Source organism: Bombus vancouverensis, chromosome 13, assembly GCF_051014615.1.
Source record: "Bombus vancouverensis nearcticus chromosome 13, iyBomVanc1_principal, whole genome shotgun sequence".
NCBI classification, from domain to species: domain Eukaryota; kingdom Metazoa; phylum Arthropoda; class Insecta; order Hymenoptera; family Apidae; genus Bombus; species Bombus vancouverensis.
Genome location: NC_134923.1, coordinates 5138435 through 5155621, shown reverse-complemented (window position 1 = coordinate 5155621; position 17187 = coordinate 5138435). Strand labels below are relative to the sequence as shown.

Below are 17187 nucleotides of genomic sequence, written 5' to 3'. Positions count from 1 at the left end.
TCTTTATTTCAATAACAATTGTAGACAAGATGATTACGCTCGTTGCGTATATATATAAGTTAATTAGATGAGTTATCAGTTCGTGATGAAACCTTGTAAAATTATTATTCTGTCGTTTGACAAGCTTTTTATCTTTCAATTCTTTGATTTTTGGATATAAGTAAAAATAAAAAAATTCTTTTAAATTGATGGAAAGGCTATTGATGCAAGTAGTGGTATTTAAACAGTAAATAGTAAAATATATTAAATATTATTTATTCATTTTATTTTATCTCAGATTCACAGCTTGGAAATGGACTTGGTTTTGTGACAAAATATATTAGATAAGTTTTCTATTGAAAATATTTTCTTTTTTTCAAAGATATTCTCCAATTTATGTACATCTATTTATGTATATGTTTTGAATAAAATATATTAGTGTACATATTATAACCAAGAAACAAGTGTGCTAAAAAAGAAGTGTACACGAAGGGCTACTTTATAACGTCACTATATCTTTTCTACAAATATACGTGTAACTTTATACCGTCAAGCGTGGCCTTGATTAGAAAGTGACGCATTTTCTATTTTAGCTGGTTTTCAACCGGATGACGTGGAATCAGAAATTGGTATCGCGTGGTGACACGCGTAACCGCGCTGGTGTGCGGTCCGCAACAGGTGCGAATCTCGCGTATCGGTAATGATCACCCGGTAATTGTCATCATTTCAATCTATCCGGGTGATTACTGTGCCGATGAAGTTGATGGTTACGTCAAACGATTTCTAGTGCGATCGAGATATGTTACGTCTATTACCTACGTGTGTATATCCATGATTTTTTCAATTATTTTCGAACTAATACGTTTTCTCATCGCTGACAAATAATTGTTTAGTTTGAAAAAGAATAGGAAGAGTTAACAGAGAAATAAAAATTGAATACGAAATAGCATGTTTTTTTTAGCTCAGATGTATAATTATAGGAATTTGAAGAATTTGCTTCAATTTTAAGAAAAGTAATCGTACAATATTTCTGCATTGCGCTAGCTAATGATGAGTCATTGCGACAATAAATAAATAAATAAAAATAATAAAATATTTGTACGATAAGTGATCTATATATAAGCGATGAAAATTCTCTATTTTGATATGAAAATGAATTTCGGTGTGGCCGCGAATACATATTTCGTTGCCTTTAATCTCGCGAATATTTTGCGTAGTCTGGGGACTCCTTTAATTTCGAGGAAACGCTGCGTCAAGGTGAAGTCGAGGGGAAACGTGTTACGTAGGTGTTTGGGGGCGGTTAGGAAATTGTATAAGGTGTCGCAAAGTTAGGTAATCGAATATGGTTACTATATTCTATGAGCAGAGATAAATAAGTTTGGATGAATAGTAAGTCGCTGAAAGAGGGAAATGCATTTATTTAACTTCTTATATCTGAAATGTCACCCGCTCTCTTTAATCTGCGAGCAATATTATTGTAAAGTTAAATTTTGTATCTTATTCGTTGTATATGATTTAGTCTGGTGAACATATAATCCATCTCCCTGTCATCGAATTAGAGCCATTCAAAATTTACGATATTTTTCTGCATTTTTAGTAAAATTGAGAAACATGAGCAAACTGTAATAACAGAGTTTACTAATTACTGAGGTGTTATATACATATACACCCACGTTTATAAGTATTAGAACACCTGCTGCACTGGTATAGAATATGATAATTGATCTGGGTTACTAAGAAAATAATTAAGGATTAGATTAGAATTTTGTAGTTTCATAATGATGCAAAATACACGACGAAAAATTGTGGAAACTATTTGCAAGAATTTTAGAAATAATAAATCAATAATTACATGTTGGTGCCTGTATCATTCTTTGATTTAAAACTCATTGAAACAATTTGAAATGAATCAAATAGCCTAAAGTCTACATTTGATTTAAGGAGTTGAATCAGGAAGTTAATAATACAAATATCAAAGTTTAATAACAATGATAATTTAATAATTCGAATATCAAAACATGAACAAAGAAAGCATTTAAACTTATTACATGCATTTAATCCATGAAATTTGTATTACCATATGAAACATATGAGTTTTTTACTAATTTAAACCTTCAATAAAATTTGATAATTTTCTAATGGTTATCTGGAATCTAGTAAGATTTATATAATTTTTCAATAATTACCGCACTGTTATAAGTCATATTTATAAATTAAACAAATTAAGTAATTTTTTCCAGTACGACCGTCTACGTATATATTTAATAATAGTTATTAAAAATAACAGTCAAGGACAATTTGTAATTTATTTAACATAGCATGTCTATATATAATATACTTGGAGAAGTAAAATTTTTGTCTGTGATTCTAATTCGATAAGAATTATAAAGAAGAATAAAGGAGTAGTAAAACATACTATTGGAGAATTTTGAGTTAAAATTACCGAGTAAAGTCGGGGATAGCGATGAATACATATGGGTGTTATAAGTTGATTAATAGTATCACAGTTCTGACATATGTTAATGTTATAGCAACAATTTATACTATCGTAATGTCATAAAGTAATAATACACGGCACTATTATTTTCCATGGCTAGTACAATCTATAACATGACGTGGATGCTAATAATAACGCATTACTGAAGAATGGGATTACACGAATTTGCATATCAGTAGTTTGGACTATAACAATATAAAGTACTAGTGCTATATTACCGTATAATGTGTAATATCAAGGACTGGTAGTACAATAACATTCGTCAATTTCTACCTCAAACAGAAAACTTAATAAAAAGGAATACAAATCGAAACACTGGCCAATTTTTATATCTCCATCATATTTTCGTTTTAACAAAGAAGAAGATGTTGAATGTTTTAAAATGTCTTTAACATAAAATTCAAACGAGAATAAATATATATAAACTGAATTAGGTTGAAGGTGATGAAAGGGCGTAGGAGGGTTAAAAGCCGATACCCATAATTGGACATATTTTACAGTAGCATCTTGTGTTTTATATTTCAAAAATTATTTGTAAATCGATATTTAATGTTTCCAAATGTTTCTTCATTTTATAAGAGAATAGCAAATACAAAGAAAGAAGCAATTTTTTAAATTTATTTTTCATTACCATATTAGATTATTTACTACATTTCATTTTACATTACCTCAATAAAATAAAGAATTAAAAAATATTCAATTCAGTGTTAATTCAAGGTAAAATCAACTTTGAATTAACACGCGTATGAATACGACTATTGTTAATGTGTTTCTAGAAGAAATTTGGAAAATTAAAGCATTTATTTTACTCAAAAAACTTCGGAACAAAATTACATCCCAAGTTACGAAACATTTAATCGCCCCAATACTAAGGAGGTAATTTTTGTAACATTATATTGTATAATTTTTTTACTTCTTTTACCTAAATAAATGTGGGAGCAAATAAATTGTGCTGCATTTTAACAATATGCGTCATAACGTGTCAACAAAATTCATGGAGCTAACGTTTTTATTATACTATTTTATTTTTAAAGGACTCTGGTGACTGATCGTGATACAATCTGGGACTAGGATCGATGTTTCAAATTGTGGTTTCGACGCTCGAAATATATATGTAAACTTTCGCACCTGACCGATTTCACGAGCTGCTATATCGGTTTCACCAACAATACCGATCAATTATCACTACGTTCCCATTAATCTCTTCCTTCGCAAGATGAACTCTTATTTGAGTATTCTCCCTCGGGGAAAACCATTACCAACGGTCAAAAAACAAAAGCATCCCTTTCAAACAACCCCTTCAATCACCCCAATCACATCCACGAAAACACTCAACCCGTAAAATACTTTCCCTTGAAATACCATACCAGGCAAATATTTTCAAACAAACGGAGATAATTTTGGCGATTCGTAATTCCTACGATTAACATGTCTGTGATGGCGGTGGCTGATATTATGCATGTCAGTGACGCCGTAAAGGCCACCGGTAATCAGCAATGATAGATTTAATTATAATATGCGTTAACGAACAGTCACAGTCGCAAAATTGACAAATTAAACAAACGAAACAGACTTTCGATGTATCAAAATTTTAGTACTAAATAAACAGTTAGTTTTTGAACTGAATAAACAGTCACAGATATAAAATTTTCGATGTTTTCCATGTTTACAGTGACAAATTGCGTAACATATTAAATGCACTATAAACAGGCTTATTTTTTAGTCAGATATTATATTTAGAATTTTATTCTCCAATGAAATTTCATTATAGAAATTATAGAATGATGAAATTAAAGTTAATAATAAATAATAATTCAGTATTATGGTGTAATTGTGTGACTAAATGTTTAGAATTGTGAAGCGAAATATCATATGAATAAGTTTTATTTGTTTTGGACAACATTTTAACACGTTTTTAAATGTTAAAATATTTGAATAGTTCATAACTGTCATATAATAGAAAGGAAAATTACGGACAGATGTTGTGGTCAAACAGTTGAAATAATTTCAACGCGCTTGTCTTTTTCATCACTTTTCGCGACTGTTTTTTCGCCGCTTGCTCCTTTTCTTTGTTCGTTCGATATTACGATTTTTAAAGATTTGTTCATACGTACAATTGGTTCAGGTTGCATTTTTAAAGGCGGAATAACAGATAGAAAAAGATGTTTCAAGACAAAATGAGATGATATGGAGTGAAAGATATTCTACAATGAATTTTAAGTACTTTTATTGATTGACAGGTATATATGTGCTCTCTTGTATAATCATTCACCAACCACGTAATAATATTAACGGGGACGCAAGCTAGAAGTTAGATTATAGACTTCTCTTTTAAAATTTTATAATTCTATGTGAAACAGCATAAGCTGACTCGTAGCTTGTAAAATTTGTTCCTACAATATCATTTATTTTCTTCTCAAATTTGTTATCAAGATATAACAAGAGAATTTATTAGTACACTATAATAACTTGTAGTTTGTGACTTGTTGAAAATTGTAATTAACATAACTTGTAATTGTAGCGAGTTGTGGCGAGTTTGAAATTGTACTGTTATAATTACCACAGTCGTGACACGTTGCAGCGGTAACGAAATTTCAAGAAGTTTACTAAAACACACATAATATATTCATAAAAGTTTTCTACTGTAAACGTTTCAAAAATACTTTCACCAGCCTGTAACTGTAAATCGTAACGGTCATTGTTAAACAAAGTTTAATCACCGCTATTCAACTACTTGTGTACAACATTTTTACCGTATTCTACGTTGATAAAGCAAACGAAAGGCAGAAAGAAAGGTTGAAGGAGTAAATGACAGCATGCAGCATCATTTAATCAGTGACACCTCGCGTAGCGTACAGGTAGCAGAGTATCAACCGGGCTAAAATCCGATAAACCGATTCTCTGTCCGCCCCCAAAAGGTTATTCGAACAGAATTAACGTTGTGACCCTCAAGCGTCCGTCACTTTTCATTTTCCGGAAACGGACAGCGTGCAATGGTGAAACGGAACCGGCGATTAAATTGTCGCTTCGCCGTAATCCAACTGGACATCGGTCACAGGGTGTGCCATCGTGATCACCAGTAGCGATAAAAGTCATTAAAGAGCTGAAACCACGCGTATCGCTGCTTGAAAAAAAAATCGATACTAGCTAATGAGCAAAAAGTTCTACGCTAATTACGCGCAGCGATCTCATGATTAATCTTTCCGATCTTATGAATGGCTATACGTCAGACAAAATTTATCGTTTTGATGTAAAAGCATAAATTACAGGTTCTACTGGAAGAGTGATATATATAAGAAGAATGCATTAAAAAAAAAATCGCTTTGGTATAAAATGTAGAAAGGTAGAAAAACGTTATTAATTATTCTACTATTGAGGAACGAAGAAATTTTGTTTCTTCTATGATTCAGTTAATAATAATCATAATAATCTTAGGTTTTCAAGCTCTCTGCTGAAATATCGTTTACGCGTGTTGGTCTGTATTACTCAAATTTAAATAAAAATATGTTGTAAATGTAACGAATGAACTCATGGAAGTATATAATTTCCTTTTTAGAAATTGAACATTAACTGTGTACTTACAGTGATGAACGAAAGCAAGTTTGAGAGGTAATACTATAATCTTATTACAGGAATTTAGTAGAAAACGCAATCCTATTTTACAGGAGCGATGAATAGATGTACTATATATCTCTCGAAATAGATGACTGTTGCCACATAGTGAAAAATATCTAGTACAAAGTTACTAATACTCATATGCTGGTTCAAATTTTAAACATTCTTTTGACCGCAATTGTATACAATTAAATTTAAGAAATTGACAAAAGATGGACTTGGTCAGTTTGGCTTTGGAGAGGTTCGAATGAAACATATCTGATAGCATTATTTAAATACCGATAATATCACGCAAATGAAACTTTTCATTAAATACTAAAACAAGAGATACAAATGATCAGTTCTTGGTCAGGTCGGTTATCGAGGATATTATACACAGTAATTCAAAGTAGCCCAAGGGCTTTTTGCAAATGGTAATGTATACGGAAAATTGGTCCCCGAGGGGTTGACATGTAAAGGACACTCGACGAGTAGCATCGGCAAGAAATTGCCCTCCATTTTTCCAGCGTCATCTCTTTTCGGCCCCTCAATTTTTCACACGAATGAAAAATCGCTCGTTTTGAGTTCAAGGCGAGATATCCAATTAATTAGTTTCCTCTCATTGAATTCGAGAGTTCGTCAAACACAGCTAACCTCTACCATACAGAAAAACGATTCCGTATTGAATAGATCGATTTTCCATTGCATTACGCGGATTCTTGAAAATGTTCAATTTCTTCAAAATTTTCTGCTCCGACGTTCACCCATCTCTAACCGATTGCTCGAAAACATTTCGACCTGTTTCGCGGTTGATATATTTTATTATATATGTGGTGAGATTGGAGGACTATTTGAAAATCACAGGCGAAAGATATGATACAGTGACTCACGAAAGTATTCGAACACTTGAAAATATTTTACGAATGCACTAAGTATTACATTATACGAAAAAGTTTGAAATTTCCTTAGCGTTGCTTAACAGAGGAAGATCTCTCAATTTTTTTCACAGAGAAGCAATTTTAAAATTCAGTACATTGTTGATTAATGCTGTGTTACAAAAATTGCCCTTTTAATTTTAGAGCTAAACGTGTATATTTTCATTTTATAATGCTAATTTTAAAAATATCGCGATATTAAAATAATAGAAGCATTGAAATATTGTTTGTCTTAATTGTTATAGCCTTTGGCTTCTACAAAAAGTTGTCAATTACATCTTTGAACGAAACGACATTAAATTAAATGAAAGTGACATTAAATTAAAAAGTCAAAGAAGATGCATCCTGTTCTTTTTCTGTGGTTTCATGTATGATGCTTGTTTTATAATAACAAATTGAATACTGTAGAGATCAATAAAAATTACATCAAAGATTTTCATCGAGAAGTCACGAAATTACTGAATTGAAACTGCAAAAAGTAACTGCAAAAAAACATTCTATTTTCATAGAAATATATTAGCGTCTAAAGATTTCGAACATTTCGCTATGAACTTTTAAGCACTTCAAACGTTTATCAATTGCAAGATATCGAGAGAACGCGATTAAATTCCTGACACAGAGCGACGAGAAGTTTTAACGCTTCGAATAATTTCAACTAAATCGATCTGAATATTCAGCATGGTAGATTAAACCCTTTCGCTCGGTGTGAGTGTAGCATTACTGAAAGCACTTCTACTATGCAGACCGAACTAGTTTTTGTTAATACGACAACCTATGTGTATGAAAGTTTAATTATACACTTAAATAAATAGGCTACAAATGTTGTATTTATAGAAAATTTTCAAGTACGAAAATGTACAGAATGCACATAACACATGTATAAGTGTAAAACATATACAAAGTATTCAAAATAGAGTATTTATTATTTACATATATTTATATATTAAAATATCTACCAAGTGATAGAAATAAATTTCTATTTAAATTCTATTTGTTTGCCTAATGTCCATAAAAATGTGACTTTGTTTAAACATGCACAGCTTTTTGAGTACCACTTATAAATCAATTCTATCAGGTTGTGATGCTTTACTATCATATATAGCTACAATGATCGTAAAGACTAATAAAATCAGTGCAGTAGAGCACAAGTTACGCTTTTTAAACGATGTTATAAATCGAAATAAAAGTGACTCTAGATACATACATATTATAGAGAAAATTTATAGCACTAGATTAGAGAAATGTCGAATCTATAGAGACTGGTGGGAAGCAAAATGATTGCTCGATACGAGACAGCTTATACGCCCTTTGTAGCTTTTCTTTGTTAAAGAAAACAGGTTGGATGAGATGGTATTGTAAACAACGAAAGCAGAATGTTGTTGGGAATGAAACGATGATCAGAGACAAATTGCTATAGAAACAATTGCGTTCGTACTCTGTATGTTTGGAAAATACGTGTATGGCGACTTTCGAAATTAGTTTCGAGCCACCACGCTACACACGTAAAAGAATAGTGAAAATTCCTGTAATTCGGAGTAAATGGATTCCAGAGGACGAGCTCGAGGAATAACTTGCATTCTGAAGGACAACTGTACCTTATACAGTCACAGTTACACGTGTCGAAATGAACTCGACGTATGTTCAATTTGAGTCTGTCGTACTAGTTTGAATTAGTTTCAAGACAAATTTAGTTGCAAGAAATAGTTGAAGTTTTGTTACTGTATGCGTGAAATATCGTCTTTCCGAAGTTCGAATTTGACAGGTCAGCATCGTCTATTAAATTCTCACATATCGACCTTGTCAGCCACATTAATTTCCTGGCTTATGATTTTGCTCATAAGTACATCTATATGTACTGTAATGTTACCTATTTATTGCTTTAGTATAATGTCCAAAGCAAACCCACAAAATATTATGGATAATTTATATTCAGCAAACTATAGTCTCTTAATATAAGTGAAGTCAGAGTTAAAGTTGAGCTTTGATATTAGAACAGCTTACATTCGTCGTATTTGATCTATAATCTGGGCTATGTAGGGACATAATTCGATATTTCAGAGCAAAAGGTTGAAGAGAAAGAAATTTCCTGTAAACCATCGCAAGATATTGAATGTTAGAAAGATTCATAATAAAAGTACCGAAATTTAATTACTGACTATTTTGAAGAATTATGGTAACCCTGTAATTTTCTTATATCAGTTTATAAAAGTGTTATAAATATTGCTATATAGGAACACGGATCAGTTATTTTATTTAGACAATTTTTTGATATGTTAATTTAAAAAGAAACCATAAATCATGGAACTGCAACAGCTTCATTACAATTTTTGAACAGAAATAGTAGTTCCTATAAATCTGGAATAATAAAACTAGTCAGTCATTGCAATAATACAATAAATTATTGCATAATATATTATGTTATAATATATAAATTACAATACTAATATCTAATGTCAATATTTATATGCAAATATATATAGTTTTAACATATTTTTAACATTTCAATTTTAACAGAAATGTATTTTCCTATTAAATAGCTCTCTAACGAAACTATTTGTTGGTCAAATTTTTTATGAAATTAGATGTGTACTTCAGATTTAATTTTCTTAGAACTATTATAGATTGCTTCTATAGACAGAACTCGGTGACAGATTTATAAATACCGACATCTATCTACTATTACGTTATTCAGGATCAATGATACTGTCGAATGAGTACGAGATTTAGACCGAATTCAGGATTCTCAATAATTATTGAAAGAACAGAACGTCTATTTTCCGCTAATCGATTTTTAATTTAAAAAAAAACTTCTACCATCAAAATATAAAGCAAAAGTCTAATTTAGCTGTAGCTTGAATCAATTTTTTGAGTCAAATCTTCTACATTTTCTTTAAAAATAGAAATACAACTAGACATAAAACTCTAAGTTCTTCGTCGGCCCTATACACATAAAAAATTCATATTCTAAGAGAAGATTTTATCCAACTGTAACTTAAAAGTTTCGATAATTTCTCTGAAAGTATAAACTTCCTTAAAAATACAAACGAAGAAACCGTATTTTCCTGTAAACTCAAAACTCTCTAAGACTCTCCGAAAAATAAGATTTCTATAAAGAAAAATTTAAAAATGTATGTGTTTCCCGTAGATAATACTTAAATAAAAAAATTCATGGTAGCAGAGATTTCACTATTTTAAGTTTCATTAGTTTTAGACAAAACTCAGTAGACATAAAGAAGAAAAACAGTAAGTACTTTTATTATAAAACATCACTGTTTAAAATGTTAGTACACTAATGTTAATGCAAAAGTTTTGGTATATCGACTTGTTACAAATTTGTTCTTCAATAGATACTTTCTTCATAATCGAGCATATTATATATTATATGTGTTATATAAAATATTAACAAATTTTCTTAGCATTGTAACGAGGTACAATTACCATGACTATATTGATAAAATTTAAAACAAATCTAAATATGCATACACAGAGATTACAACATAATCATGGTAGTCAAATCTCGTTGCTAGCGAAATTTACAGTTGCGAAATGTTTCGTATAGCACGCGTAATATATTCGCAAAACGTTTCTATAAATTTTGAAATTACTTCCATAAGTTACTGTATGTATGTATAACGAGCTATGGGAGCTATAATTCAACTACGAAAAACACCACGAACTTTCTCCACAGCCCAAATCCCATTCAAACAAACACGAAAATGCAACACTCACCGATTTGCGGTACGTCGTACTGTATGCTTCCCCTGGTGGATCTGAACATAATTTGAGAAGCGACGTTGATGCCGTTCCCGAGGGAGGACGGCGGTTGAGCTTGATGCGGAGTCGACTCTCCGGAGAGGTCGATGGAGCGGCGTCCTACAAGAGTTTGGCTCCTCTTTCCGGGAGGCTTGGCTGTGTCCAGGCCAAACGGCGGCCTCGACACAAACGTCGCGCCGTTCTGATAATCCCTGTACTTCTCAGGTCCCCGTGATATCGAGTCAGTCTTCATGTTCGCAGCAGTGTTTAACTTCTGCTCGAAGAGATCGTCGTAGTTCGATTGTCTGGTTTCTTGAAAGCTCTTGCGTCCTGTTTCGTCGTCGCATACTCTTATAGGCAGGCTGACCGTATTTCTCGAGTGTCTACAGTCGATTCGTAGCTTCTTAGTACGTTGACTACCCAGAGGGCCACCGCCCATTGGCTGTTGTTGCTGATCCTCGTGTAGAAATTGTTCGCCCGGTTGTGTCGCCGTGTTCATGTATTCCGAGTAGAGCATGTTCAACATAGCGGGTGACAGGGCAAAGAATACAGTCTGTAGCTCCCTAGGCTCTCTGATCATATCGTCGATCAATATACCAGCTGGTGTCCACGAGGAGATCCGTGGCTCGTCGTTCAATAGCAACCAGTTGGACAGGTCGTCTCGGTGAGAGGCCTCGGGAGGATATATCCTGAAGTGCAACAGGTTATTGCCTACCGAGTTTAGCTCGCTCTTCTTTCTGATCCCGCTACCGTGCCGGTAGTCCTGCTCCTGTGCACCCTGCATGATGATCACCGGACGATTCCCCACGGCCAGGTCCAGCCCTTGTCCCACGTACGTGAGAAGCCAGAACATGCACACCGCCATCATATATGTCACAATTTTCACCGGATTTAACCGGGCTGGCTTTCGAATCGATTAAAAATTAAGTGTCTTTTGTTTCTCTCCTCTTCTTCTTTTCTCTCTTCTTGAATCGATTCTTTATGTAGCTTCGCCTTTGCTACTTTTTCTTTTTTTTTTTTTGTATGTTGTTTCGTTTTTAGCGCTTTTTATTGTATACACGTACTGCGCTCGATTTTCGTTTGCCAGTCAAAAGGCACGACGCTGAGAGTTTAGGCCGACTTTTCGTTAGCTGTGCAGGGGGAGGAAGCGTTTCTGTAGGGAGCGACTTGAGGGAAGAAAACGCGGACGATGAGCGATGACCGGCGATCAATCGATAACCGTGTAGGCATCCGTTACATGGGAAACGAAACGTTTCTTAAACGCGTTCAACTACTTTTATTCTATCTCTCGTTTTTCTACTTTGCTGCTTTTCTTCTTTCATCGGACACTCTTCTAAATCTTCGGATATAATCGGAATAGGGAGATCAATAAGAACATCACCTATTCTATTCTCTTTCGATTTCCTTCTTGTCTTCGTTTCTCTTCGATTCGACTCGATTCGGTCGGCGATCGTTGCACAGTCCACGATCGTGTCTCGTTAATGTCGCATTTCCGAAAATTCCCGACGATTCGTTCCACTCAATGTCAACAGAGGCTCTCGAGGATTTCCGCGTCCTGAAATCAGGCCGTTAGTAAAAAAAAAAGGATGGCTCTTAGTCGACACTAAGGCGTGTGTCTGGAGAATAATATGCAGTGCCAGTGATGAATGGTGCTGGTGCTGGTCGTGGATGCTTATTAAGGTGCTCGATAGTGTGGGCAACAACGAAATTCGATTTTTCTCCTGGTCCTCCTGCTCTTACCCCTGTCCTCTCTCCCTGTTGCCTGCATCGCGATTCTTTCTCTCCTCTGTCACTATTACAACATACTACTCTCCACTTTCTGATCCCTCTACTTTCCCCGGTAGAAATCGAAAGTCCAATTTCCAGGATCCACGACCACTTACGGTCCCTTGGCTGCGTCTGCAGATTCTCTATACTGGTTTCTGTCTTAAATTAGACACTTACTGTCCTCGATGACGTCATAGAAAACTGCTTTCTATCTCTGGTTTCCATGCTGTCGAAGGGCCTCGTGTGTCGGTTCACGGTGCTTGACTTTTGGAAGTGCTTGTGTGCCAGTGAGGCGTTATACGAGATTCTACGTGCGGTGTGACACGGCGTGCAGCGGTGACATCGAACTCTCCGAACGACTTTAAAGTGCGGAAAAGTGGCTATGTAGTACGAGAGAGATCAACAGGTGCCCGAAAAATGTGCAAAACCGTGCTCCTGGTTTAGGGGGTGAGGGGGTGGGAAGGAAGGGGATTAATTAAGGCGCCGGACGACACAGCTGGTCGTCGTGACGTCGAAAACACCGAAGGAGTAGAAGAACATAGTACGCACATCGATCATACAGTGATAGAGTGTGACACAACACAGGCGGCGCGTGTGAACAGAGAGAGAATACAATATATATATATATATATTATGTGCACGTATATATAGAGAAAAAAGAAAGTTATCGGGCAAAGGTGCAGTTGCGGAACATTACCCAGTGTATTAACAGAATATGATGTGTTTACATATGATTTAACGTGTGTTTCTGTGCGAAATACTTGCTTCTGTGACTGCGTGCTGCGATATCTTCGCCCTTCTGCGCCTCCTTCCCACCGTGGGACCTTTTCTCATGCGATACGACTAACAGATAACCTTCCCTGCCAAGTTCAAATCTTCCGTTTCCCGTCGCACATAACACTCTTCTTCTTCTTCTTCTTCCTCGCAGTTCTTGCACGTAAAATCCTCCAAAGTCTGATCGATGATCGTCGATACTCTTTGAACAACTTTCAACGACCTTCTACTCGTGGAAACTCGTTTTACAGTTGATTACAATACCCGTAAACGTACTCGTGTTTAAACTTGGTTTATTCAGCGGCTAGCTTATTCTTGCCGTGACGGGCTACCGTTTCATCCAGTTTGTTCATCACCGACGGACCGGATCACGCGAACACAAAATGGTGCGAACACCAGTCCACTAACATGTTGCTGGCTGTCGTTCGCTGATACTCGTCATCCACGACGATGACGTCGAGAACGTCCGGTTAAAAACGCGTCGATCGACGTAACCACGGGGACCAACCTGTTTCCTCCTTTCTTTCTAATCTTGTTATATCCCGCTGCCTCGTACTATTCGTTGCTCGTTCAAACCTCTTCAAAAATGAATTCACTTTCTTCTACTATTCTTCTATGCTCAGCTGTTACGTTCTCTTGCTACGAGTTTGTGTTGCTCGCATGCTCGCCTTTGCCGCGAGCAGAGTATACGTAACGTACGTATACACGTAGGTTCTGGGAGACGCGAGAATGCCAAAGAAAAGTTGTTCGTTCCCTGTTTGTTGAATGGTCACCGATTCCTTTTCCTTTCTCAGTACGTCGTACGGTATTTAGACGCGGGCCGGGCAGGAAGTCGCGAAAAAACAGCGGCTGCGGAGTCGGTAAAAGGAGGTTGCGGCCGTGGATGTTGCTTTGTTGGCCGAAAGTCGAGGGATGGAGGATCGAAGGGTTGGGACGGTGGGTTAGTTTAGCGAGTGAGCTGGCTGGCGCCCTCACCAGAACTAACTCCCACGCTGCGCGGCAAGAGTCACCGGGTTTAATACACCGCGCATCTCCCTACCACCCCATCGAGACACCTGCCGTTCTCTTCCCTTTTCACCCCCGGACTCTAACGCTGCTAACCCGGCCCCGGCCACCCCGTGCATCGTTCACGCTTCCGTTCCGCAACGAGTCGCACACACCGGCCAACACTTGTGCCTTTTCCTCCCTCTGTCTCTCTCTTTCTCTCCCTTTCTCTCTCTCTCTCTCTCTCTTTTATTTTCCTTTGTTTTGCGTTTCTTTTTTTCTGTTCGTTTTAACGTGCTTTTCGAATCCAACTCGCGCGTGATTCTGTGGGTCTTGGATATGTCTGGGTCTTGAAAAAGAGGTCTTTTATGGAGAGAGGTTTTATAGCGGGCGAGTGGCGGGCGGCAGACTGCTGCCTCCATGTAGTCACGTTTCGCCAACTTAACAGCTGTTGCGGGTAAATGTGGGCAACTTGCAAAAGAAATTGAATCAGACGGTTGTCGAGTGATGGCTGGCCTCGAGGACTTTTTGGTTGTGGTAGGTTGGTTTATGAGACGATTGAGTCGAAGATGATCTCATTGGATTCATAAAATATTTTATGAATGAAGTTAATAAGCAAGATCGTAAGACAATTACCTGGGATTATCGGCTACTTAGTTTGGCAAATGCATATTTATTCGATTAATTTCATCTGTTTATGAAAGAATATGTTGTTTTGGTTCTTTGGTTATTAAGGTTTTGGGATGTTGTGCTGCTAGATAAACACTTGGGATGATTTATTACGATGATATTTGTTAATTGCGTGTCCAAACCTGTTTGTCTATTTGACTCGGTAAAATTTGTTTAATTGTTCTTACTTTTTTCAAATAAGTACCTTGAACTTAACGATAATTTGTTAAACCATTAAATCGAATAATTATTACATATTTAAACAGCCTTGTAAAATACCCTGTTGAATTACTATAGATAAAGGTATAATCGTGTAAATGTAAATTAGGTAAATGTGTGAAGTAGCTTAGAATGTAGATAAAATGAACATATAAATAATATACAAGTTCTAAAGAAAGATAAGGATCCACAAAACGGGTTATTATTAATAGTTTTGTTTCTATATGCATAGAATAAATGGCTTTGGTGTTTGGGAAGAAGTTTAAAGATATTGATCTGCGGGTGTTTAAACTGCACTAGCTAGTCAACCCACGTGAAACGGAGGTGCTCGATGTGTTATTACAAATTCTATCTAATAAATATCTCAGCCAGAGTTTGATAGCCAGCGATATTTCAACGATGAATATTCTGACAGCATAAAAGCGATATGTATATAACCAAATCGTTGACACTTTCATTCAACATCGAATCGTATATGCTCTAGTGGAAACGGATTTTACAAGTGAAATATGCGTGACACGACAAGTGTGAACGCAGACAAGCAAGATTCGAATACACGTGGCTACCGTGATTGATGAGCATCCATTCAATGTTGCACTCTCTTTACAAAGTTCAACAAACTGTTATTTACTCTGCTTTCGCGGAAAGCTCGTAAGGAAGTCAGCAAATACGATCGTCGGGGTTGGTTGATAGACATCTCGGGAGGATTTAATGGCACGAAACAATGGCTGGTTAGATTAATGCATCATTTTAATAGCCCCAACGAGTCAGACGATGATTGTCGAAACACTTCGCTTTAACGTGTTGTGAAACATTCTGCTGGTTTGGTTTCTAGTTAGGAATCGAGTATTTTATCCTTTTTTTATACCGCCAGTACAAACTTGAAGATAAAATATCTTTCTTTGAAATCGATTTATTTGAAATATCGTTTGGTGAAAATTTATTGAATTGTTTATTTTCATTGCTTGTGGCAGTGCTTTGATCTAAAGAAACCTAGATGTAGAAAAATATATAAAAAATATACTTCACTTGTATAGTACATATAGTTTAATGAAAATCGGCAAAATTATTTATATTTTTTGATTTATTATTTAGTCTATTAAATTTCCTAGATTATTTTCATTATTTAATTTAGAAAAATTGTTAAATAAATTTCTGTTATTTGGTATAATAACGCAGTATCGAGCGAAGAATTATTATTTAGTGAAACTTTATAAATAATTTGTTTGAGAAAAGAGCGCAATCATATTGAACAATAAAATTCACTATACTTGTTACTAATCATTCGTAAAAAATATTTTCGCAGTTTTTCTATATTGTAGATGTTTATATACAAATGTTTTGCAGAAATTCATATTTTCACAGAGCACGAATAAAAATATGTTTTCCCTTTACATTTTTCATATTTACACTTGCGATAAATGCATAAACAACCGCAGCTGGCTTATACTCTCATATTTACTTGCTTCCTGTAATTCAAAACCAACTTCCATTGAATTTGCTAAGTTGTTCGCTAGCCACGAAACTTCATAGTTTCTTGTGTTCTTGAGGGATACCTTTACGATCAAGGGAAGTGTCAACATGTTACGAAGTACTCAAAATCCAATAATTAGAACAGTTCGACTAAGTTTCCATACCACAGTGCCATAGAAGAGAACTTCCTTATTTTGATAGCACAGTTACCACGCTCGTCATATTTGATAATAGTTAAATTTGCAAGGTTCCACGCTTTACTCATGTAGCATAGTTATGTTACGGGTGAAACGTGAAATTTAGATAAATCTGATTTTAACCTGACAAAATATAAACAGTCAGACATTTTCAGACAATATTTAGTTGAGACATAAGATAATATTTTTTCGGACGATATTTACAAGATAATATTATTTTAGATAATATTTACAAGACCGTATTACTTCAGACAATAGAACACGAGAATAACATTAATATCGTTTAAGTATAAGATTATGTTTAGACAAAACGTGTAGATAAAAGAATCGTATCTTGAAGCTACTA

The 17187-nt window shown here is 35.1% G+C and overlaps 1 protein-coding gene across 2 annotated transcripts in view; it reads right to left on the bottom strand.

The window, feature by feature from the left end:
* jeb (low-density lipoprotein receptor domain-containing jelly belly protein) overlaps positions 1-17187 on the bottom strand; it is a 106777-nt gene that overhangs the window by 23939 nt on the left and 65651 nt on the right. Inside the window, exon 2 of one of the 2 annotated variants that reach the window (XM_033346751.2) lies at positions 10735-12313. In XM_033346751.2, the coding sequence (XP_033202642.1) occupies positions 10735-11626 (892 nt within the window). In that variant the 5' untranslated portion in view covers positions 11627-12313. Of the gene's footprint in view, positions 1-10734; positions 15192-17187 lie in introns of those variants that run through there. The other variant, XM_033346722.2, reaches the window with a different exon arrangement.